The 24,333-nt window shown below is 40.6% G+C and overlaps 1 protein-coding gene across 1 annotated transcript in view; it reads left to right on the top strand.

Moving 5' to 3' along the window:
- ZC3H7A (zinc finger CCCH-type containing 7A) overlaps positions 1-24,333 on the top strand; it is a 58,140-nt gene that overhangs the window by 8,751 nt on the left and 25,056 nt on the right. The window contains exons 5-9 of the mRNA XM_018562287.1: positions 11,047-11,127; positions 11,206-11,244; positions 13,073-13,106; positions 13,473-13,747; positions 20,200-20,268. Of these exons, the coding sequence (XP_018417789.1) occupies positions 11,047-11,127; positions 11,206-11,244; positions 13,073-13,106; positions 13,473-13,747; positions 20,200-20,268 (498 nt within the window). The remainder of the gene's footprint in view (positions 1-11,046; positions 11,128-11,205; positions 11,245-13,072; positions 13,107-13,472; positions 13,748-20,199; positions 20,269-24,333) is intronic.

Raw genomic sequence — 24,333 nt, 5'->3', positions numbered from 1 at the left:
TTCCTCTCCTGAGATGATATACATGAACACATGTCTAGTCACGTGTGCCAGAGTTTTAGGAAGTAAATGGGGAGCAAGTAATCTCTTAGTTAACATGGTCAATGTCAGTAGACTGGGAAAGAAAATAGAAATAAGGTATGCAAAGAATACAAAGCCGGCAATTTTTTTTATAAGTATGTGTTTGTAGATTGTCATTATTTCTAAAGGTGTGTTTGTTGTTATTTTAAAGATATGGGTAAAGGTCGACTTTAAATCTGTGTCTGTATTGCTTGTTCAGACCTTAATACCATAAGTAATAACAGGTTTATATATGTTTACTCCAATGATGGACTACAATCTTGTGTTTAGTTTACTAATTTGTACTGAGATTGTAGTCCATCACGGGAGTGAGCTTGGAGCGGTGGCTACTTTACAACACACACACAGGGACCATGGGGAACAAAAGTAGGCACCCTCCAGAAGGAAGGACAGTGTCAGCACCAATTCAGAGATGATTTGAGGATCTACAGCCGAGTGATACTCAAATAAGATTCCTTTTTTATTAATAGGGTACTTAAATGTGTTTTTAAGGTTGTACCCCTGAATTTAGTGTCACTATCATTGGAGCTGATCAGCATGGTCTTGGCTTCCTATCTGTGTGGCCAGACTGGGCAGTGATTATGTTACTTATGACGATCTCACAATCAGTTCATTGTTTTTGGAATATTTTCTGGCACAACCCCTTTAATGTACCACATTAAAAGTTTATATTTCCTGTTATTTCCAGGGTTTTCAGGAGGAAGCTTTAAGAGATTGTGAAGATGCGTTGTATATAAATGACACAAATCTCAGAACACTGTACTGCAAGTCTAAAGCCCTGTTTATACTGGAGAAATACAAAGAAGCGTATGAGGCTGTAGCCAAGTGCTCCCTTATTGCGCCAAAGGTAAGATGAGCCCAGGGCATGTCTGCTCATTTATTTTCTTTACACCTGTGTAACAGTCTGTGACAGTCTGAAATAATTGATGCTGTAGCAGCGAGCTGGGTGAAGTTAACCATATAAGTTCTGTTTCAGGTTGCCAAATTTATTGCTGATAATTGTATCGGCAATCTTTTATCAAACAAGTACAGGTATAGGAGCAAGTCCAACAGAGTGATCAGCGGAATGGCTGTTCTACTTACTGTCACGGTGCACCTATCTCATCGGGGCACACTTGTCAAAATGAATCACTGATGTGGCAGTGTTGCTTGGCAGAAACCTTTTTCTTTGTGAATAAAAGTCGGCAGAAAGCCTCTTTGGCGAGTGGACTAGAGGCCTAGAAGTTTTCTGTTTTATGCCAAGCCTTTACAATACCTATGTGTGTACTGTTTTACATCCTAAAGAATTTGTACTTCTTTGCATCTAGTCCTAGTCTGTGCTACACAATACAGCCAGAAGGATGACCTTTCTCTGTGATAATTAAAGTGCATGTGCAGCCATTACTCTAACGTGCCCCCAATCCTCTATCTCCCCCTCTTTTTTTCATCTTTTTCAAATTCTTGCAGGCGTTGCTTTTGATGTAAGCCCCCTATGTGCTACTGCTCCCAAGAGGACTTTCTCTCTACACACAGCGTGTAGACAGGGTCTTGTAAGTCAAGACAGTAGCATTGTTTTACTGGAAAGGCAATCAATGTATACATAAAAAGCAGGATACAGAAGGGTCAGGGATACAGTTTTGCAGTCCATCAGACAGGACTGACGACAACACTGGTTGGGATTTTATTGTCAGCCAAAGAAGAAGTTATTTTTTGTACTTGCAGTAGGGATACAACATACAAAAATGCACATGCATTGCAGAATATGTACTGAATATGGTTTCTTTTTTTTTTTTTTGCTCTCACATACACACCCTACACCCAGCCTGTAGATAGGATAGTGAAGGAATACACTTACAAGGTTACCCCTCTGCTTTCTCCTCCTGTCAGCATGCTGCTTTTCAGCATATTTGCAAGAAGCACATCTAATTGGCTTTCAGTGTTGCCCTTTTCTCCAGTGCTGGTATACAGAGGATTATTAGAAGTTGAAATCAAGTCAAATTCAGGTACTTGTACAAGTTTCATATATTAAGAAAACAAACAGAACACACGCACACACATAAATGCAGACTGCTTTAGGAATTTAGAGCTGCATTAATGTGTGTTTAAAGCTGACTTATAAATATTAGATATTGATTGGTCATGGATGTCCGATGTGACAGTTGCACAATAACTTTTTGACCAATTTGTTCCTTAAACAGGAGCACTTTAGTCACACAAGTGCATTTCTAGTACTTCTGCAGTGGTGGAAGGAGGGGTGAACAATACGGCTATCATGTTATTTCTGGAGTCCGCTTGTTCAGGGGCTGTCAGGTGCTGCCACATAGACATTTGACTATCAATCGATAGGGAAACTTCTGCCTCTCGGTTTCCTAACATTACTCAGTGGTAGGCACTTGAAAGAATGAAAGTGATAAATAGCACCTCGCGCCAAACCCTGTGTAAATGCAAGCACTATAAGAAGTGTTACCCTCTGAATATATCAAATTATAATGAATGTGCTGCGCTTCTTCTAGAACAATACATAAACAAATCTCTATAATAAATATGTGCTTAAATAACACATGCAATCAAAAAAGTGTTCACAATGAATCTTCTTATAAATAACAGTCCTATGGAAAGTTCAATCATATATTCCATGTTCAAATATACACAAATGCGGAATCACACGTATATAGTGTTCCGGATTTGTCCCAAGTGCACCACACTCTTTATCCTTCCACTGTGAAAGTTCTTTGTACAAAGTCCATACGTCAACTCCAATTATCACCCAGGTGCTCCCCCTCTCAGTGGGCCGCTCACCTTATAAACAGACCTGAACAGGTCTAGAATCGCTTTAATGGGTCTCCAATCGATCTTATGCAAAGGCCATCTCTCCACAATCATTGCACAGAAAATGACGTCAGCATGTCATCACGACCATATCCAATAAAATATAAATACAGCCCATAGCGTAAAACCGCAAAATTAAAAAACCTCCTTAATTTAAAAAACTACTCACATGAGGAAAGTAGACATAAAACTTCAAATAAAATGTATGCTCGACAACTCTCTCTCCGTGTCACCGTGTTCTCTGGGTGCAAAGACAGATCAAACAGGAGCTTTGCTGCCGACCATGCAATCTCCAATCCACGTCTGCGAGACTCCGTTCGTTTCACTTCACTTATTAGCAACTTATTATAATATTTGTTTTGGAATTGTGCTGGTTTAGATATTTTCACAGTTACACCTGTTTTTTTACTCAGAGAGGTCTGAACATACAGTGCGTTTTATTATTGAGATTTATAGTTTGCAGTGTGGATGTTTTTGCATGTATGAGTTGTCACATGTTGTGCACCTTTATTTACACAGGGGTTTGATTCATTTACATAGAATTATTTGTGAAGATTATGTTTGACACTTTATTGTACTATTTTATTTAACACTATAACCCTATATCTTTGGGTGTATCACCAAGAGGCTTTTAGCGCTGTACCTTGCATCAATTAGTCCCACCTGGTAGCTCCTTCTTCTGACATAGTAAATAGGGTCCATTTTGTCTTTGTTTCTTAATACGTTTTAAGCTTAATGGATTGTTTTTCTGTTCTTTCTATATTGTTTCACTTTGGTTTCTCTTTGCTTTTTCTTTGTAGTGTTTTTATGTAACAACTCTGTTGATTTAAAGAGAACTTGTCATTAACCGCTTGAAGACCAGGTGTTTAGACCCCCTTCCTGGCCAGGCCATTTTTCAGTATTCAGCGCTGGGGTACTTTGACATTTATTCTGTTATGTACTGAAATGAATTTTATACTATTTTTTTGGGGACAGATAGAGCTTTCTTTTGGTGGTATTTAATCACCACTGGGGTTTTTATTTTTTACTATATTCAGGAGAAATTAATTTTTTTTACATTATGTTATAAAACAATTAATATTACCCACTTTTTTGGTAAAATATAAAATATGGGGTCACGTCAGGTAAATAGACACCAAACATGTGAAGCTTAAAAATTGCGCGCACTCGCGAAATCGCAAAAAACTACCATACCCAAAATTGCCCATAGGCGACACTTTAAAAGCTTTTACCGCTCATCAGTTTAGTGTTATCAGTGATTGATGGCCCTAAAATTATTGCTCTCACTGCGACATTCACGGCGATATGTAACATGTGCGGCGTAATGGTCGCAATCGTCGTTTTCGCAGGTATGCGCACCTGACGTATGTTTTACATGCGTGTATATAGGGGTGGGGACTTTTAAAAAAATGTTTTGTTTAACTTAATTTTTGGGGAAACTTTACATTTTTTTCCAATTTTTTTTTCCACTTAACTTTATTGTTATCACAGAGGGGGCTAAGAAACCCCTATATGTGGTAGCAAAAGAAGTGACAGGTCCTCTTTATGGAGACATCAGGGGTCTCCAAGACCCCTAATGTCACCTAGGACCCCCCTGAAGAAGCTGATGAAGCACTGATCTGCGTCATCAGCTTCTCTCCAGCATCTGAAGCTGGAGAGTGACACGAGAATGCGGAAGTGATGTAATATACACCACTTCCGCATTCTGACAGCGGAGAGGGGACTGGAGTGAGATCGTGTACCGACCTCCCTCTAATCCCCTGTCAGAGAGCCACTATGCTGGTCCCGGGCTCGCACCGGGCACAGCGGAGCCCGGGATCAGCGTGACAGCGCGAGGGGGGGCGCACATACCGGGACCCCATACAAGCGATCCGACGGCTCCATAGCCGGCGGATTGCTTGTATGTTAACAGGCATCGCTGCCGGTTTTTAAATGATTTGTTTATACACGCCCAGTTACTTCCAAGAAGCTCCCAGCTGGCCGTGTATACACAATGGCCGGCCGGGAGGTAGCTAAAAAGAAAAAATCCTGCAGCAGATATAAAGTTCAGGCACCTGATCACACTAATAATTAGTGAAGAAAATAAGTGATCAAACAAATCAATTAATAGTGTACCAAAATGTGACATGAATAAAAAATTCAATATATATGCATTCCATAACACAATCAAAAATAAGTGAACAATGTAAAGTGCAAAAATTATATTATATTACCGGCCGTTAAAATCAAGAGACAAACAGCCTGCACTTCCGCATCCAGTGTAGCGTCAGATAGACCCGCCCCGGCGCGTTTCGTCAGCACAGACGTCTTCAGGAAGACTGGATCACTGGATGCGGAAGTGCAGACTGTTTGTCTCTTGATTTTACCGGCCAGTCGTTGCTCATGATTGATATGAGTTTTTTAAAGTCTATTCAATAAACCTATCTCAATTTACTATGCATTGAGAGGCTCTCTTTTCTTATAATTGCGGGGACTTCATCTCCTATGGGATATCTTTGTGGAAACATACAAAGAAAGCGCTGGGCAGCCTGCTGACATACAACTGAGCCCTTTTGGCTGTGAGCTTACATTCATCTTTATGTGGTGAGTGTGCACTCTTAAGGCCCCGTTCACATTGAGCGATTTATCGCGCGATTTTTGTAGCGATATCGCTCATATTTCCGCACTATATCGCTCTATGTAGCTTCACCAATACATTTCAATGTAGCTGTTCACATCTCGTCGCTCAATGTCGCTCAATATCGCTCAATATCGCTTGTAGCTCGTCGCTGGTAGCTTGTCGCTTCTACATGACCCTTTTTTAGAGCGATTTTGAGCGATATTGCTCCTGATTGCATACAGCCCAATAGGAAGATGTCGCGCGATACGTCGCTCAATGTCGCGCGATTTGCATGTCGCTCATTGTGAATGGGGTCTTAGGGGTTAACTGTGTGGCATGAGGCGATCTTTTACAACTACTATCAAGCACTTTGGGACTATTTACCTATACAATCCAGCAATAGTTCCTAAATGCAGATTTAATATTGTACTATATCTGATCACACTGGTACCAGCCTCAACCACCCTTTTTTATGGCCAAGTTCCAGACTGTTCTGGCAGGCAAAGCTTCCTCACTTCCTGATGCCAAAACTAGCTTGCCCTTTCCTGCTTTCTTATGGACAATATAGCAGTACTGTGTCGGCAGCTTTACATGCTTTTTTTTTGGACAGGCTTTTATTTACCATTCACCTTAATTAACTTATTTTGCCATACTTCTGAACTTTTTTTTTCTAATATATTTACAGTGTTACACTTTTGTCAAACATGTTGTTATGCCTAAAGCTTAACTCTAAGCAGATGTAAAAAAAATACACATGCAGCTGTGTATTAATTTAATGCATCCTGATTCTTGCAATCCACTGTGCAGGACTCAGACTGGGGGAGGGAGGTAGAAAAACCAGATGTGCTGCAGTGCAAGAAGCATGCTGATACGATGAGAGGAAAGAGCAGAATGACCGAGAAATTAGCAGAGGTGCACCGAAATAGAAATTTAAAAACCCGAAACGAAACTGAAATAAAAAAAATTGTCAGACCGAAAATGTTTTTATTTTCATTTTTTTATTTTTTTATATTTTTATTTTTTATAAACTTTTTATTTTTTTTATATTTTTCTTTTATAAATTTTTTATTAAATATTTTAATTTTTTACTTTTAAGGGCTTTGGGGAAATATTAGGGGTCTAAACAGAGTCCTTAATCTTTTTTTCTGTATCCCCAGTTATCATTGAACAGGAATCCTCTGAGTGTTCCTGTTCATTCATAACTTGAGAACACAGTGTGCTTACTATAACTACAACTATGAATGAACAGGAGGAGATGTGGATTACCATTAATTCATAATTGAGGATATAGTCAACATACCATATCCTCAATTATCTACAAACACTCAGTGATCGCTGAGTGTTTGCTCTCGCTCTCCTCTCTGACACGCTGTCACAGGGGGCTGAGCGAGCGGTGCAGGGAGGAGAGCTCAGCCTCCTGTGACAGCGCTGGCTGTCTCCACCCACACACCGCTGTGCCGGACTGTGATAGGCGGCTGAGCAGTGTGGGAGGAGGGACAGCGGCCGCTCACATCGCTCTCCTCCCGCAGCGCTCGGCCGGCTGTCACTTTCTCTACTGCTGTGTGTCTGAGCGGGGAGGAAAGAAACCCGGGATGCGCCGATGTATCGGCAGGAAAATGGCACTTTCGGCATTTAGCCAAAAGTGAAATTTTCGGCTGATATATCGTTGCATCCCTTTCGTGGAAAAAAAAATATAAGACACTGTCTTATTTTCGGGGAAACACGGTATATCTATATATCTCCAATCATCTTCCAGGACAGCAACCTGAGAAATGAATGGCTCATACATCTACAGGAAACACAATCGAAAAGAGGTTTAAAAACCCCTCCCACCCCTTTGTCCCTCAGTTTAGATTGTGTTTCTTACCAATTCAGGAGCATCGACACGTTTTTGTTTCTTTTTTTTTTTCCTTGCCTTGGTGGTCAAAGGGTTCCCCTGTTTTTGCTTGCTGGATTCACTGTTCCCCTAATTTTCCGACGGGCGCAGACACCTAAGGTGCCCCAGAGTATTCCCTACCTGCTGTCAACCTGCCAGAGGTTTGGGGGGAGAAGGTCCGGTTGCCTAGTGTCACTGGCAGGAAGGGAGACGACGCTGATTTGGAAAACCCTAACACCCATTCTGCAGCTCCACCTTCTGCCCCAGTCTCTAAGCATGTCAGACAGCGCCATGGCAGGTGTAGTATTAAGCTTCTTAGTTCCTATGCTAAGTTTCTTTGTGAGAAGTGTGTTCAAAAGTGTTTTAGCTAATGAATCTTCTAGTATGATTCAGGGTTTTATGTAGGGATGTCCCGATACCACTTTTTCAGGACCAAGTACTTCACCTCATGTACTTGCCGATACCAATTACCAATACTTTTTCTTAAAGGGGCAGGTGACATTTAAAAAAAACAAATACAGACTAATGAGTTTAGGCCAATTTCTTTATGATTATGAAGAACTTTAATTTAAGACTGTATTAAAACAATAAAACATTTGCATTTGCTTTCACACAGCCACAGCGAAACTACAAATCCGATCATGCATCTGCCTCTGGGATCATTTAACCTATTCATGTTAGCAGGGGAGAATTGTAACTCTATTACTGCAGTGTACTGGAAGTGTGTACCAGGTTAAATGATCCATAGTACATATACAGCACATACGTCCCGTACACTGCAGTAATAGAGTTACAATTCTCCCCTGCTAACATGAATAGGCTAAATGATCCATAGTACGACTTCATGTTATGTACTATGGATCATGATTTAACCTATTCATGTTAGCAGGGGAGAAATTGTAATTCTATTGCTGTAGTGGAGGTGTGTGCTGTATATATGTGCTACATATACAGTACACACTTCCAGTACATTGTTGCAATAGATTTACAGCCAGCCCTGTCCCAGCTTCCCTCACTCCGTTTCACTCCTATCCCTGTTGCCTCACGCTGTGCCTCTCGTAGTCGGCGCTTGACAGGAACGCTGCATCGCGTCTCGGTGTTCAGCTAGTGGGAGGCGCTCACAATTCTGCCGTGCTAACATGAATAGGTTAAATCATGATCCATAGTACAACTACATGTTATGTACTATTGAGTACTATGGATCTTTTAATCCATTCATATTATGAGATCCTAATAGGTTGGACTTGATGGACTAATGTCTTTATTCAACCTCAAATACTATGTAACTATGTAACTATGTAAATCTATTGCTGCAGTGTATTCTATATGTAGCACATATAGAGTACACACTGCAGACAATAGATTTACAATTATCCACTGCTAATAATAGATTCTTAATGCGGACCCCCCTTGCTCTCACTCACTGCTCGATGATGGCCGGTGCCTCACGATTTTCCTCGGTGGTGAGGTCGTAGTCGGCGCTGTGTGGGAGAGCAGCGGCAAGTCAGCGCTGGTCAGGTGGGAGGAGCTCCAGGTGGGGTCCTAATTAAGCCGGGCCAGCTAATTTAGAACCCCACTTGGAGCTCCTCCCACAGGACCAGCGCTGACTCGCCACTGCTCTCCCGAACAGCAGCCGGAAAGGTAAGGGAAACAAAAATAGCACAAGCTTCGGCGCTATGTATCGGGGCATTTTGACAAGTATCGGTCCCGATACCGATGGGAGGTAAAGGTATCGGGACATCCATAGTTTTATGGATTGCATGCGTTCTGAGATGTTAGCAACAGTTCAGTCTTTTTAAGAATGTCTTTTCAGAATTTTTGCCTGTGTCTTCTTCCTCTACGGTTTCTGCTTTGGCATTAAGTGGCTTTACTCTTACATTTTTATTCCAGTGACACCAGAATAAGAAATTAGAGCACAGAACAGTAGTCACCAGGACAGAAAGGTGCTGCTAGCGATAAAAATCTGACAGAACTTCTGAGCTTTCTACCAAAAACTAGGGATGAGCTCAAGTTCAGATCAAACCCAATCCAAACCTGAGCTCCTCTGAGCCCAAAAGTGCCATTGGGCTACCCGCCCAATCAGCTGCAGCCGGGCATTCTTCGTCCCCGCAGCTGCACATAACAAAAGGAGCCGGATGGTTGTGCCGACTTCATTGAACTTACATGGCCATATTAAGTCAATGTGGCCTTATAAAGTCAATGACATCACAGCATCCCACCCCTGTGCTTACGTGCAGCTGTGGGAGAGGAATTCCCTGGCCACCACTGATTGGGCAGCAGGAGAAGGGGCTTCCTTTTGCATTCAGAGGATGCTCAGGTTCAGAAACTCTTAAGTGGTTTTGTGGGAATATGCCAGGCTATATCATTTGCATATGAGGTCAAGAGTGTACCCCCTTTTTAATTGAAGCTTCATTTCATGGAAAGAGCTTTTGAGTAAGCTGAACATATAACACATCCAGCTGTCTAACTCTGTACACCTTTACTTGGCACTATGGCTCGAAAAACAATATTTGACCTTTGAGTTTTTGGGTTGGCTTCCCTTATCACAGAAAATTTCTATCTACAACTGCAAGGTTGCTTCCCTATGTTGCATTTCCTTTATGAACACAGTATAAAATATACACATTACTAACTCACTATTTTAAAGACACAGGGGCTTGCGTTTTTCGTTTCATTAACAAAATTATTTTTCTGGGGTAGTGACATTGATTCCTTGGATACATTTGATTTGCAGTTGAATTCTGTTGTCTCAGATTTGCAGTTCAATGTATATGAAAGTTCCTTCCTCCCAAGGTGTTCAACAAATACCCAGGAGCCAGTTTGTACAGGCTATTGAATAGTCGGCAATGAAAATATCTTTAAAGCACACATGTATCCAGTCTATGGACAAACCTCATGCACATACCATAATCAGTGTTTATGCACATACATGCAGTGTGTGTGTGTGTGTTTTTAAAGGGTCTTACTATTTTTTTCAATTTTTTATTGTTTACTGCTATTGTGGCAATTGACAACCACCCTGTAATACTAGTGACAGGTACTCTTTCTGGAGACATCTGTTAGATATTCCCTGCCACTTGTACAACCAGAGAGCTTCATCTTGTTTACTTGACATCTGTGCAGAGAGTTTTGACAGCTTTGAACCTGGTAGTACTTTCAGGTTCATTGTCAGCAGGAGAAGGTCAGAGACGTTCCTGATGTCCTCCACCTTCTGCCATCCTGTATGCCTTTACAGCGTTCCTGGAATAGGGGAGATGTAAAGTAAGCCCTGGAATCTGGTGAGGAGGGATAACAATCCTGGACCACAAGCACGTCTGGATCACTTATACAATCAAATAGACATGAAAGAAAATCGCAAAAGTGGCTGTGGGTTCATTTTCATCATTTCGCTGCACCCCTATAACAAGGCTACAGCAATGGCAGTGCAAGGGATAATCATGTCCTTATTTTGATCAGTATATTTTAATCAATATTCCAGCATCCCCCCGTCCCCTCCGTAGTCTGCAGCTCAGATTAATCTCCAGAGGGTGCTGCAAACGACTTTTTTTCTAGTCTGATTTTTAAAGAAATAAAATGTGCAAAACTATTATACATTTGCTTTAACAAGGAATGTACTTTTATGTATAAGAAGAAAACTGCCAAAATAAAATTTTTACTAAAAAAAATCAAAAAATCTTTTATGCAGGATGAAAGTGTGGTAAAGTTAACTCAAGAACTAGCTATGAAACTTGGACTGAAAATTAGAAAAGCATATGTCAGGGCTCAGGTAAGCAGTATTCCAACCCTTAGAATTCTTCGATCGTTGGGGTTCATCATTCTATAAAATATTTGTTTTGTATTTCAGCCTGGTTCACAAGGTACTCACATGGATACAACAGAGAAGGTTAGTATTTTTTGTCAGTGTTCATGTTTATTATATTTAATTTTTGAGAAAAGCTAAGGAACCTTAAACATTTAAACAAACCTTTTTTCTCCTTTTTAAAGGAGAACTATGGGGTTAGGGCTTTTCCCCATAGTTCTCCTTAGGGTAACGGGAGGACACAAACAAGCGTCCTCCAGTCACCCTAAGCTCAGTATACTGCGACGCCGCAGCTGAAGCGGATCCCGACAATTATGTCTGGATCCACCCAGCTGCGTGAGCGACAGCTGGCTTTGCCTATCTAGAGGCAGAGCCAGCTGTACCCGCCCCTTCCCCCGTCCGTTCTGCCAGTCAGCGCTGAAGGATCGGGGAGGAGGGAATCCAGTCCCTCCCCTGTCACGGCAGAGAGCCATGACAGGATCGAGAACTGAGCGAACGCCAGTATGTGTTCGCTCACTTCCCGATCTACTGAGCCGACCTGTGACAACGCATTGTCACAGGTCGGCTAGAATTATGAGGTGAGTGAAAAGCACTCACGTCATAGTTCTCCTTTTAAACCCCTTTTCCTGGCAAAATGTAACCCTCTTCCCACCCTCCTCAAACCTATTTAGCTCTTCTTTTTTTCTTTGATAGATTGTGTAGCATTTTATACTCCACCAACTGTGTCCTCTGTGGTGTGGTTTTCTGCCCCTCTTGCTGATGTCATCACTCCAGTCTACCCTTGGTATTCTGAGAGAACCCCACAGCTGGACAGCCAATTGAAAATGCCCATGTCATACAGGCAGTGATGAGCCAACCCAAAGAATGACCCTTTTCCTGTGCAGAGAAGAATAATGGATTTAGGTGAATAAAAGACGCATTTGAGTAGATATTGCTGGCACAAAAAAACAAGTTAAAGAGGAGTGATGGTAGACAGCCCGGACAATAGCTTTAAGTGAACTTTTCAACATCCAAAAACCACTTAGCTCACTTCAGGGAGTTTTTTTTTTTTTCAGTTTAGTTTTTTAGGAACATGCAAACAGCAGTAGCAGGTCCCACATTTTTATCCTGATAAAATTAGGTGTTTTTCTCACTTGGATGTTGGATTCTGGTTGCCTTTGCCCTTGTGTCTTCTTCAATTGCTTTTTGCTAAACGTTCCTTGGGGATAAAAAAAACAAAATAAAAGGATAAATGTGATATGGTAGCTTAGGCCTTGTTCACACCAAGCGCGGAGCAGGTGCGGAGCAGAGCAGTTGCAGACTGGATCATACTGTGTCCAATGTATTCCAATTGTATTTTTTGCTCCAGTTCACATCGCAGCGTGCAGTTCCAGAGCAGGTGACAAAACTGCAGCAAGCCCTATTTTACCTGCTCTGGAGCGCATGCAAACGCATCAAAAAACGCATGCAAATGCCTGGAACGCACTGAAAGCCCATGTTAAACAAAAAATATATTTTATTTTTTTTAAACCAAAAACGGCCCGAACGCATCAAAAACGCGGCACAACCCACTGATCTGCTCTTCATTTGGTGTTGAACAAGGCCTAAGTATACTATACTGTTCACCTGGAGTGCTGGATAGCAGGCGAAGCGTAACCTCGCATAGAAAGTGAATATTTCCTTCTCCACCTGCCAAAAAGATGAGTATAAAGCTTCTTTTCATGCAGGGTATTTTCACTTTGAGCTTGTCTAAGAAGCAACATGGCCACTTTAAGGGCACAGATTTAATGAATACATTTACTTTTACTGCCCCATACGAACTACTAAGTCCCAATGGGCCAAAGAGTGACTGCTTCCATCAGACCTATCTTCATAAAGTGTTTTCTTTCTTGCTTTTTCAGACCTTCATTTATAATTTTCTATTTAATTACAGGCGACAGATTGTGTTGCAGATGAACTAGAACCTGGTATGTATGGTATTCCTTTTCCCTTTGGGAGTATATTTCCAGTGATAATTATTGCCTCAACTGGTTTAGTCCAGCTGTACAGGGGGCATGCTGGGCCTAATTCCGCTATTTTTTTTTTTTACTAAGGTATTAATTTTACCTTGTGTTTAGAACTGGGCGTTATCTGAATTTATATGCAGTAGCTTGGCATCATAGGCTGATATATGTGGCCTACTTGAGACACAGAGGTAAAATAATTTCCTTTACTACACAAACACTTTGTTTCCAAACAGAAAACAAATTGCAGTGAAATGCACCAAAATGATCACATCAGTGGTATGTGTTGAATTGTTGTGTTTTTAAGATGTCCATTTTGCTCTATTTCAGATTTGCCTGAAGTTGATGACTGTGAATCCCCTCTTCCATCCTTCTCCTCTCTCAATATTAATAGTGAACTATTAAGAGAACCATCTCCCATTCCAGTGTCGTCGGTCTCCCCAAGCATGCTCCCTGTAGCTGTACCTGAAGTGGGACTTTTTCCCTCAGCCCTTGCTAGCTGTGAGACATCATCTCTGTTTCCAGTGTCAAATTTACCTGATGAAATAATTGGAGATGAACTGGATCGCATCCTTGATTCCGTGCCAAAATCTAGCAGTCTATTGGTGAGGTTAATTAAATATTGGTAATACAAGGAATGTTTGTAATCAACATTTATAACTGTGATCTTTTATTAAAATATCCATACAGCAAGAATACATTTTTTTAAATTTGAGGTTCCTCACATGCATTCATTCTGTATAGGATATTCATTTGCTTAATAGAAGCTTTATGAAAGCGAAGCCAGTTTCATAGGCATCTGCATACAAATTGGTTGTAAACTGTCTTGTTATTTAATGTCATGTTTTTCAAGCACTCCTGTTGAATCATTAACACATTTTCTAAAATATAGGTATAATACCTTGAAATCTTGGGGAATGTGTGCAATTCACTTGTTTTCAGCAATGTATTTTGGGATGATTATGAAACCCCCTATTCTGCCTTACCAAAAGGCTTAAAGATCTGTTGCACTGGAAATATTTTTGTACAATTTACTACAGTTTTATGTGGGACGTTTGTTTCAAAGAGCATACATTTCCTTTGAGAACAAAAGCAAGGTTAGTTAGGTGCTATGACAGTGAGAAACGTAATTATGTGTAATATGCCCTCTTCCTTCCCAGGTTGGCAGGTGTGTTTCTTCTTTTCAGTTCTCCAACCTGGTCTTTTCTGGATCAGCAGCAACATAGCCAGTAAACCTGGCTCCTAAGAGAGATTTTATCATCATGCTATGGTATCTAGTTATGGCATTGTGCAGAGTAGCTAAATATATACAATCTTCACCTTTTAACAGAAATGTGTATAAACCTTCTGCGCTAATGGATCTTGATAAATTAATAGCTGTCCACATTAATATGCATACCTTACCAACAGTACAAAATAAATGTATAGAACGTTTAGAAATTGCTCAAAACATATCAAACCTATAACAAACAGATATAAGGGTGCTAGGGTTCATTCACAGCCCCGTATGCTGTCCAAACCATTCTATTTCTGTGGTAAGTATGAACAGGTGTTTCCAATTAGTTGTGGCTGCACAGCCTGTCCAAGTCAATGACAGGCTAAAGGTGCCCATACATCTTACGACCATCGCAAGACTTTTGTCTTGCGATGGTCGTATGCTTAATGAAAGCTCGTACAATCTGCCCACCTTGGACGGGCAGATCGTACTTGTGATCATCGAAAGCCCGCCCCGCTGAGGGGCGGGCTTCCGTTGACCGCAATGCAGAACGGGCAGTGTGCGCACACCGGCCCGTTCCGCAGCTATCGGACGAGCAGGCTAGAAACCCGCCGACAATCGTACCTTTCTCGGCGGGTTTTCGAGCATGTTGGTTCGACAAAAGACGTGCGACCGTACAGTAGAAACGGTCGTCTTCGTTCACACTGCTCGATTCTCGTACGATCGCGGGATTTCGCCCGATTCTCGTACGAGAATCGATCAGTGTATGGGCACCTTTAAGCTGGCCATACACCTAAAGATTTTCTATAGATTTTTGTTCTATCAGCCTATGGTCAGATGGAAAAAGTACAAACTGTGTGTGCATGGAGGAATCTCCCATTGGGCCAAGTTTCAGTATCTTGCTAGTTGGCCCTGCTGGCTCTCAAAATTATTAATTGACCAAGGGAGGAGGTGTAGATGGAGAAGAGGAGGGGCCCAAGGAGCCTTGAGGGACCCCTACAGGAAGAGGAGGGGAGGAGTTAGAATTGTAAGTGACACTAAAGGAGCGCATAGATAAGTAGGAGGAGAACCATGGGAGAGCAGAGTCTTGTAGGCCAAGTGAGTGGAGTTTTTTGAGGAGCAGCGGGGGGTCAACAGTGTCAAAAGCAGCAGAGAGGGCAAGAGTAAGGAGTAGTGGCCGTTGTTTTTAGCGGTTATTAGGTCATTGGTGAGTTTTAGGAGGGCGGTTTCAGTGGAGTGTTTGGGGGCGAAAGCCGGACTGAAAGGGGTACAAAAGGTTATTAGCGAGGTGGCAACTCAGGCGGTTGTAGATAAGGCTTTGTAAGTAGTTTTTGTCCTGTAGCTACTAAATTAAATACAGCGGGAGGAATTTATCAAAGCGGGAGCAAACAAAATCTACAGCAGTTGCCCATACTAATCAATCGGCTTCTCTCTTCAGTTTGTTCAGTTAAGTTATGAAAATGAAAGAGAGAAGCTGATTGGTTGCCATGGGCAACTGGTCCAGATTTTCTCTGTCCAAAACAGCGGTTTTGATGTAGAGCGGCATTATGAGAAACTTGTAGGTAATTAATATTGTATGCTTTTCAATTTTCTTGTTCACATGATGTCTTAAGAAGAAGATCTTCAAGGATCCAATTATTAGTTAATAATATAACATTTTACATGCTGAGCATTTTTTTAAATGATCTTGTTTGAGCTTACATTCTAGAAGAGGAAAGACAAGTGAAACACAAACTGTGAGTAGGTGATGGTTCATTGCTAGATTGATTATGGTGATTCTGTTAGCATATTGATTTTAGTTTGATTGAAGTTTAATTTGTGATTTAGTCAGTGTAAGATGTCATAGATGTAGTGTGTTTTACACAAATATGATAGATTTAGGATTCAGAAGTGACATTTAGGATTCAGTACCTTGGCACATGCCCCTTCCTTTGTTGTCCTAAGCATTTTCTTTCTCTTTCAGGCTAGCAGTGCTTTACCTGTATCTGGCAGAATCAATGCTTTTGCTAGTATGGACCCTCTATCTCCTTTTTCTGGTTATCCAATACAGAATCCGTATGCTCACCTTATGATGCCATCATTGAATAGCTTTTCTCATCACCTCTCTCTATCAGGTAACTGAATTTTCTGATGGCTACTGGTATTGAGTTAGCAGACTGGACAAATATGTTAAGTACGCCGTGTTACTAAAACACAGTTAAAATGAAAGAAAAATGTTTCAGCTGTCTTGCTTTTGGGTCCTATAAATGGGGAATTACCAATAGTGGATGTGATCTGCCTAAATACTGTCAAATTAAGCACATTTGGATTTAAAAAAAATCTAATTTGTTTCCATTTTTTATGAACGTATGAGAATCTATTATTACATTGCTTCGCATTTTGTTGAGCTAGAGACAGTAAGCTGAACGAGTCAAATATGTCAAACCTTTAATGCCTTACTCCATCCAGAATTTTTGTTTTCAATAGAATGGTAGGTTTAAAATTTTGTCAGGCTTTTATTTCTGTCTGTGATCTTATTGGGGAGCATTTCCCTTATGTCCTGTCCGTGTAACATCAGGACAAGAAATGGGAAAGCATCAGGACAGAAATGCACAGAGAGCAATAAAGTGTCCCTGTTGAAGAGATTTCCCATCACTTCTCTCCTTACAGAGACAAAAAACACAAACAGCCCTGAAAAGATTTAGGCTGAAATTGAGCTTTGAAATTGGGCCTACCTAGGAGTAGACAAGATAGTGTTCTTGTTTTTAACTTTTGTTAGCAAAAGAAAAACCTCTGCACTGCCCCCATTGATTCTGGTTCCTTACTCAGGTATTGACTTCAGGCACGAAACCCCAGGCACCTTCCATCCCTGCTTTTTAATAAGTGGCTTAGCGTTGCAGAAGAGTACTCTTATTGGACAGGAGAATAGTGGGTGAGTAGGTAGGAATTAGCCATTAAGTCTGGCAAGTCAAGCTCTTAAGCTGGCCATTAACCGTTAGAATTTTGGCTGACATTCTAACCGTGAGCGACTCTGCCAGCACCACCCGGTGTAGCAACCTTCCATTGAAAAATCGAAGGAGCCAGGTGATAAATTGCCAGCTTTAGAAACAAATTAAAACACACACACAAGGGGTTGCTTAGTTAAGGTCACTACTCTTAGACAGCATTTCATTGATGTGAATGTGCAATTATGTAAAGCACTGCATAAATTGTTGGTGCTATATACATACCTGCAATAAATAAATACATTCCCACTGTTAAAATGGCTAACAGGTTTGTTTTAAAGCTGCAGGTGAAGACTGAAGGCAGGAATATTTTTAATCGGTTATATAGTGACATCCTCTTTTGTTTGACCTAGTTCCTTTATACCAAACACTTGCTTCTGGTTGTAGCATTATAATTGTGTACCATAACTTTGACATACTCTTGTTTGTCTTCATATGTATCTGCATTAGATCACATGAGTGAGACACCTAAAGCAAATCTTGTAGATGTGACTCCATTCCAAGTGAGTATCATTACCTGTCTTTCCTTTGTTTATTTTGTTGAGTGCTAGGTGAAGCTGCTCTCAAATCTGGCAGCTCATTTTGCTATAAAATTTTATCATTTGATAAAAGTATAAAATATAAATCAAGTTAAAGGAATTTAAAAATAAAAAGTCGGGAAATGCATTGCCAAAAAGTCAAATTTGGGAAAATTCTAATGCCACCCTAAACAAAATTAATTCTTTTGGCCTCTTAAAATGGATTTTGCCGTGTCACAGATGGTGACAGATCAATCTCTACATACTAGGGATGTCCCGATGCCACTTTTTCAGGCCCAAGTACATCCCCTCATGTACTTGCCGATACCAATTACCGATACTTTTTCTTAAAGGGATAGGTGACTTTAAATGATCCATAGTACAACTACATGTTATGTACTATGGATCATGATTTAACCTATTTGTGTTAGCAGGGGAGAATTGTAAGTCTATTGCTGGAGTGTAGTAGAGGTGTGTGCTGTATATATGTACTACATATACATTACACACGTCCAGTACACTATAGCAATAAATTTACAGCCAGACCCTTCCCAGCTTCCCTCACTCGCAGTTTCACTCCGATCCCTGTTGCGTCACGCGGTGCCTCTTGTAGTTGGCGCTGAGCAGGATCGCTGCATCACGTCTCGGTGCTCAGCTTGTGGGAGGCGCTCGCAATTCTGCCCTGCTAACATGAATGGGTTAAATCATGATCCATAATACATATACAGCACATCCAGTACACTGCAGTAATAGAGTTACAATTGTCCCCTGCTAACATGAATAGGTTAAATCATGATCCATAGTACATAACATGTAGTTGTACTATGGATCATTTAACCCATTCATGTTAGCTGGGTATCATTGTAAATCTATTACTGCAATGTACGGGACATTTGTGCTGTATATGTACAGTACATATAGAATGCACTGCAGCAATATATATACAATTCTGCACTGCTAACATGAATGGGTTAAATGATCCGTAGTACAGGGCTACATATCATGTACTATGGATCATTTAACCCATTCATATTATATTCTCGCTAGTCTGGTTCCCGCCAGACTAGCGGGAATATACCTAGAGGTTTCGCCTCACTGTTTTAGGGGATGTGCTCACTTGGGCACGATATATCACATATGGTGGTAATGCCCCAAATTGAGATCTTTTTGGAACCGGCTTTATGCTCTAATATTTGGGGTTACTGGGGTGAGAGTCCCACGAGATCCCCAATATGTGTTGCTGAATTGCCCGATTCCAGGACTGTCTAAAGCTTTGGATAAATGAATTACTTTCTTTTTGTTGGCAGCCAAAATAACCATAGCTAGGGCTTGGAAAACACCAACAATTCCATTCCACTCGGTTAAACAAAAAATGTCGTGGATTATGGTCCATGAGAAACTTCACAGCATCCTCCAAGATACTAAAAAAAGCTTTGAATTGACCTGGACCCCCTGGTTGTTATATACAGGGGTGCTGGAAACCGGGTAATTTTCATTGAACAATTTTTCCTGGAATTTTTCTCTGGGGACTATGTTTAATGTTTAAGTAGATGTTGGGCTATTTGGTCGGGGATGGAGCTACTCTTTTCGGACTCTTAAGCTGTTCTGAGTCCTTTAGCATCTATTTCCTTTTCCTTTTATTGTCTGTCTTTTTTTTTTCATTATGCTCGCACACGTGAGCTGTTTAGTGCATTGATGTTGGACAGAAAGTCTTATATTTATATAGATATGGAGGAGATCATAACAAATGTTTGCTGCAGACATAGGCGGATCCCTATGCCAGATATTCCTGTCAGACTGTTTTAAGTTTTGTTTTTGCTGATGGGGGATAAATTGGCAAGAATAGGGTTATAGATATGATCTGTTTTACAGAACTATTATATATTGTGTGTATGGCATCTAGTGATCCCCCCCTACTACTTGACTATGCTAATGTGGAAGAATCTGAAATGCAATTGTATGCTATACTGATTGTGCATCATGTGCTATTTTATTGTTTTATTCTACTTTGGAAAATGAATAAAATACTTTGAAAGGTAACCCATTCATATTAGCAGGGGATAATTGTAAATCTATTGTTGCAGTGCATTCTATATATAGTATATAGCACATGTTCACATAGAGTGCCTGCAACAATAAATTTACAATTATACTCTGCTAACATGAATGGGTTTAATGATCCATAGTACAGGGCTACATACAGATCATTTAATCCACTCATGTTTGCAGAGGATAATTGTAAATTAGTGAAATAAATGAACTTTTGCACGATATTCTAATTATTCGCGTTTCACCTGTATATACTGCTAATGCAGTGCAGACAATACATTTACAATTATCCTCTGCTTAATAGTGATTCCTCCCCCCGCCCCAATATGCCCTCACTCACTGTGTCTGGTGTTCGAACAGTGGAAAGAGCAGCGACGAGTCAGCGCTAGTCCGGTTGGAGGAGCTCCAGGTGGGGTTCTAATTTAGCTGGCTCAGGTAACCGCTGAGGCAGCGCTCCAAGCCGGGTCATCTGGCAGTCTCCGGCCACCTAAATTAGGACCTCACCTGAAGTATTTGTCAAAATGCCCTGTATCGGGCCCGATTCCGATGCTAGCATCGGTATCGGTACATCCCTATTACATACATATTTGTAAGCTCTCACAAGCAGGGCCCTCATAACCCTCCTTTCTTGAAATTGTATTATACCAGACTCCCACTAGTTTTCTAAAGTGCTGCGCAAACTGTTAGCGCTATATAAATCCTGTATAATAATAATAATAATAATAATGATGATTTAGTTAGTAGACTACACATTTTTTTTAAAAGGACGTAGTTTATCGTATGACTCTTCTCGGTGAAGAATGTTTATGTATGTATGTTTAGTATAGTGGTTTAAGTTTTGACTATAGACATGAAGACTGCGATTACATTCCATTTAAGAAGTGTAGCTAAATGTCATGGATAAACAAAAAGAAAAGTATTTATACAGGGCACATTGATGGAAGTGTTTAATGTGAGGAGGTTACAACAAGGGGATATGATCTCTACCATTCTGTTTCTCGTCATACTAGAGCATGCATCAAGCAAGATAACATATCATTTGTATAGACAATTCTTTGTTGCCTAGTTGGCACTAGGAATAGCATGTGTGCTAAAGTATGGCCCTGGATAATTGTATAGTAGTGCCTGTAATGTGCCCAGCGCATAAACTGTGTGTCAATAATTATTCCAAATTACGTTAAAACACTTTACATACATGAATAATAAACCCATAGATTGTACGTTATAATTTATAAACCTGTAATAAAATAAACAATAAAAGTCCACACAATTCCAATGTGAAAGCAAAAGTCCACTGTGTTGCAGTGTGAAACGAAAACACTCCATTTGTACTCAATCTGTTTCCAAATGTCCATTCACCTCCATTCTGATGCCTTATACACTACTCACTCACCAGACCTCAATGACCTCTTATTTCTAAGGTCAGAAGTATTCCATGTATGTATATCCTGTAACGCACAAAACCGTTCCAGGTGCAGAGTATAATTATTTACACACAGTTTATGCGCATATATTTTATTTATTCACGAATATATTTATGTAGCGCTGGGCACATTATAGGCACTAAGCTAACAGATAATATGAAAGACAATGGAATAGTACATTGCATAATGTGTTCTGAAGAAAGAATCTAAGCAAATTAGATTGAAAGTGAATTTAAGGAATACTAAATTTTGTGGCATGTGAAAGATAAAGAAGAAAATGGTCCGGTCACATAAGAATGAAAGAAATTGGAACATAAGGAAGAGGAAATGGGAGCACATTTGGTGGTGACAGCTGTCACTTTTCTGTTGTATCTCCAGGACAGAAAGTAAAGGGGATCTCTCCAATAGTACACACAAGCAACAAAAAAACAACTCAATAAATAATGATAAATAATATCAGCTTTAGGTTTTCTTCAATGACGTGAGCTGGAAGTCAGAAATAGAGTTTAAAGGCAATGATTGGAATGATATAAAATTGTGTAAAATTGAGTGAAATTTATAACCAGTCTCTTGTGCAGCACACATATTTTCCTTTTTTTTTTTGTAAATTTTTTGTTTAACCACCTGCTGTCCGGCCGTTGTAATTAAAACGGCCGGACAGCGGATTCTTGAGAGCGGATGGGCGTCTTTAGTCGCCCGATCGCTTGTAATATGCGTGCGGGTGTGCGGCCCCCTCCGCCGCTGCTGCTGATCCCGAGCTCCGCTGTGCCCGGTGTGAGCCCGGGACCGGCACAGCAGCTCTGCGGCTGGAGATCAAACGGAGCTCAGTACACAAGCTTCGTTTGATCTCCTCCTCTTCGGAATGCAGGCAGTGATGTGTATTACATCACTGCCTGCGTTCCACTGTCACTCTCCGGTACAGAAACCGGAGAGGAGCTGGTGAAGCAGGTCTCTGCTTCATCAGCTTCCCTGGGGGTCCCAAGGTGACATTAGGGGTCTTAAAGACCCTGATGTCTCCATAAAGAGGACCTGTCACTGCAAATTGGCTATCACATAGGGAGCTTGTTTGCTCCCTATGTGATAGCAATAAACTTCAGTGGAAAAAAAAAGGTGGAAAAAAATGAAAGTTAAAAATTAAAAAAAAAATTTAAAGTCACATATCAAAGCAATGAAAAAAAAAATTAAAGTCCCCCACCCTCACATGCACACGCAAACATGCGTCGAGTACGCCTACGTGCGAAAACGACGATTACATCCATTGCGCCGCACATGTTACATATTGCCGCAAACGTCGGAGTGAGAGCAATAATTCTAGGGCCATCAATCACTGATAACACTAAACTGATAAGCAATAAAAGCTTTTAAAGCGTCGGCTGTGGTCAATTTTGAGTATGGTAGTTTTTTGCGATGTAGCGGGTGCTCGCAATTTTAAAGCTTGACATGTTTGGTGTCTATTTACCCGACGTGACCCCGTCTTTTACATTTTACCAAAAAATTGGGTAATAATAAATGTTTTATAACATAACGTAGCGAGAACAGGTTTTTTTTCAAAATTTTCTGTACTTTTTTCATTATATAGTTAAAAAAAAAACCCGTAGTGATTAAATACCACCAAAAGAAAGCTCTATCTGTCCCCAAAAAATGGTATAAAATTAATTTCAGTACAGCGTTGCATGACGGAATAAATGTCAGTCAAAGTAACGCAGCACTGAACACTGAAAAATGGCCTGGACAGGACGGGGGTATAAACACCAAGCAGTTTAAGGAATGTAGAACATCAAGAAAACAAGAACAGAGAACTAGTACATAAATCGCACCTAGAACTGTATGGGAACCATAGAGTCATGTCCCTGAGCAAGTAATGTTAAAGCAATTGGGGATATGCAATCCAAGCAAGTGGTCACAATTCTGATAATAATTCCGTGTTCAAAGAGAAGATTGCAAACAAAACTAGGAGTAGATAGGATCATAGCAAGGTAAAGAAGATTTATGAAATTGGAAGATAAGGGGAAGGAAAAAAAAAAAAAAAGGGAAGAGGAGCGCGGAAAAGGGAGGTCCCCTCCTCCATCCAGACCGCGACCATCCGCAAGCAGGTTCAGTCGACCAGCAAGGTTTCATGTGCACTGGAGAATGTGAATTCGTGCCAGTAAAACCAGGTGTTACTGAATTGTTCTCTGTAGAGACTGAGTAAGGTCTTCCATATCTTTAATTTCATTGCCGTTTTGAAGCCAGAGCAAAATATATTTTCCTTTTTTAACTTTATACAGGTAAATGATTCAGGATACTTTTTCCAAACTGAGAGTTCTGTAGATGTTTCAGGACCTCATACAAAAGCATCTTTGTCGAAAAGCTTTGTTAATGGAGCGCCAATGTCCAGTGCGAGCCTTCTGGAAACAGTGAACCCCTTAGAAGATACACATGAATTCAGGCAAGCCTGTCAGCTGTGTTTCACCAAAGCAGGTAGAATATTTGTCATTTTTTTGTTACAAGATTAGCCCAAGTCATTTGGAAAAAGTAAGTTCTATGATATTAAATGCACTAAATGTCAACAGATTTGAAACAAGTAAAAGGTGTTTGTCATCCAGATTCTTGATTTTGTAGGGCTGATCATACAGTGTAGAAAAACGCCTACATTTTATAAGCTACACATTTTCTTTTCCACATTTTCTTGAAGTATAAGGCCCCGTTCACACCAAGGCAGTTCGGTCGCACAGATTTTTCCGCGTTGAACCACCAACATTTATTTCTATGGGGCCTGTACACGCAAACACGCACAATCGCTCATTTCAATCCGCCTGCCACCCAAACTGCTCCTTGAGCTACTTTTTCAGCGCTTTTTCAATATAGCTTTCAATGGAAACACGCTGATCAGTGCGTTTTTTGAAGTTTTTAATTGCGTTTCAATGCTGAAAATGTCCAAAAATGCCCTTTCAAAGATTGCATGGGGACCGCGCTGAACTGCTGCCTCCCTTGTGTGAAAGAGGCCTAATTGAGCAAAAA

The sequence above is a fragment of the Nanorana parkeri genome, unplaced genomic scaffold, assembly GCF_000935625.1.
Source record: "Nanorana parkeri isolate BGI_ZX_2015 unplaced genomic scaffold, ASM93562v1 scaffold570, whole genome shotgun sequence".
Classification (NCBI taxonomy): domain Eukaryota; kingdom Metazoa; phylum Chordata; class Amphibia; order Anura; family Dicroglossidae; genus Nanorana; species Nanorana parkeri.
The sequence above is the reverse complement of the archived record's forward strand: the minus strand, read 5'-3'. Positions and strand labels throughout refer to the sequence as shown.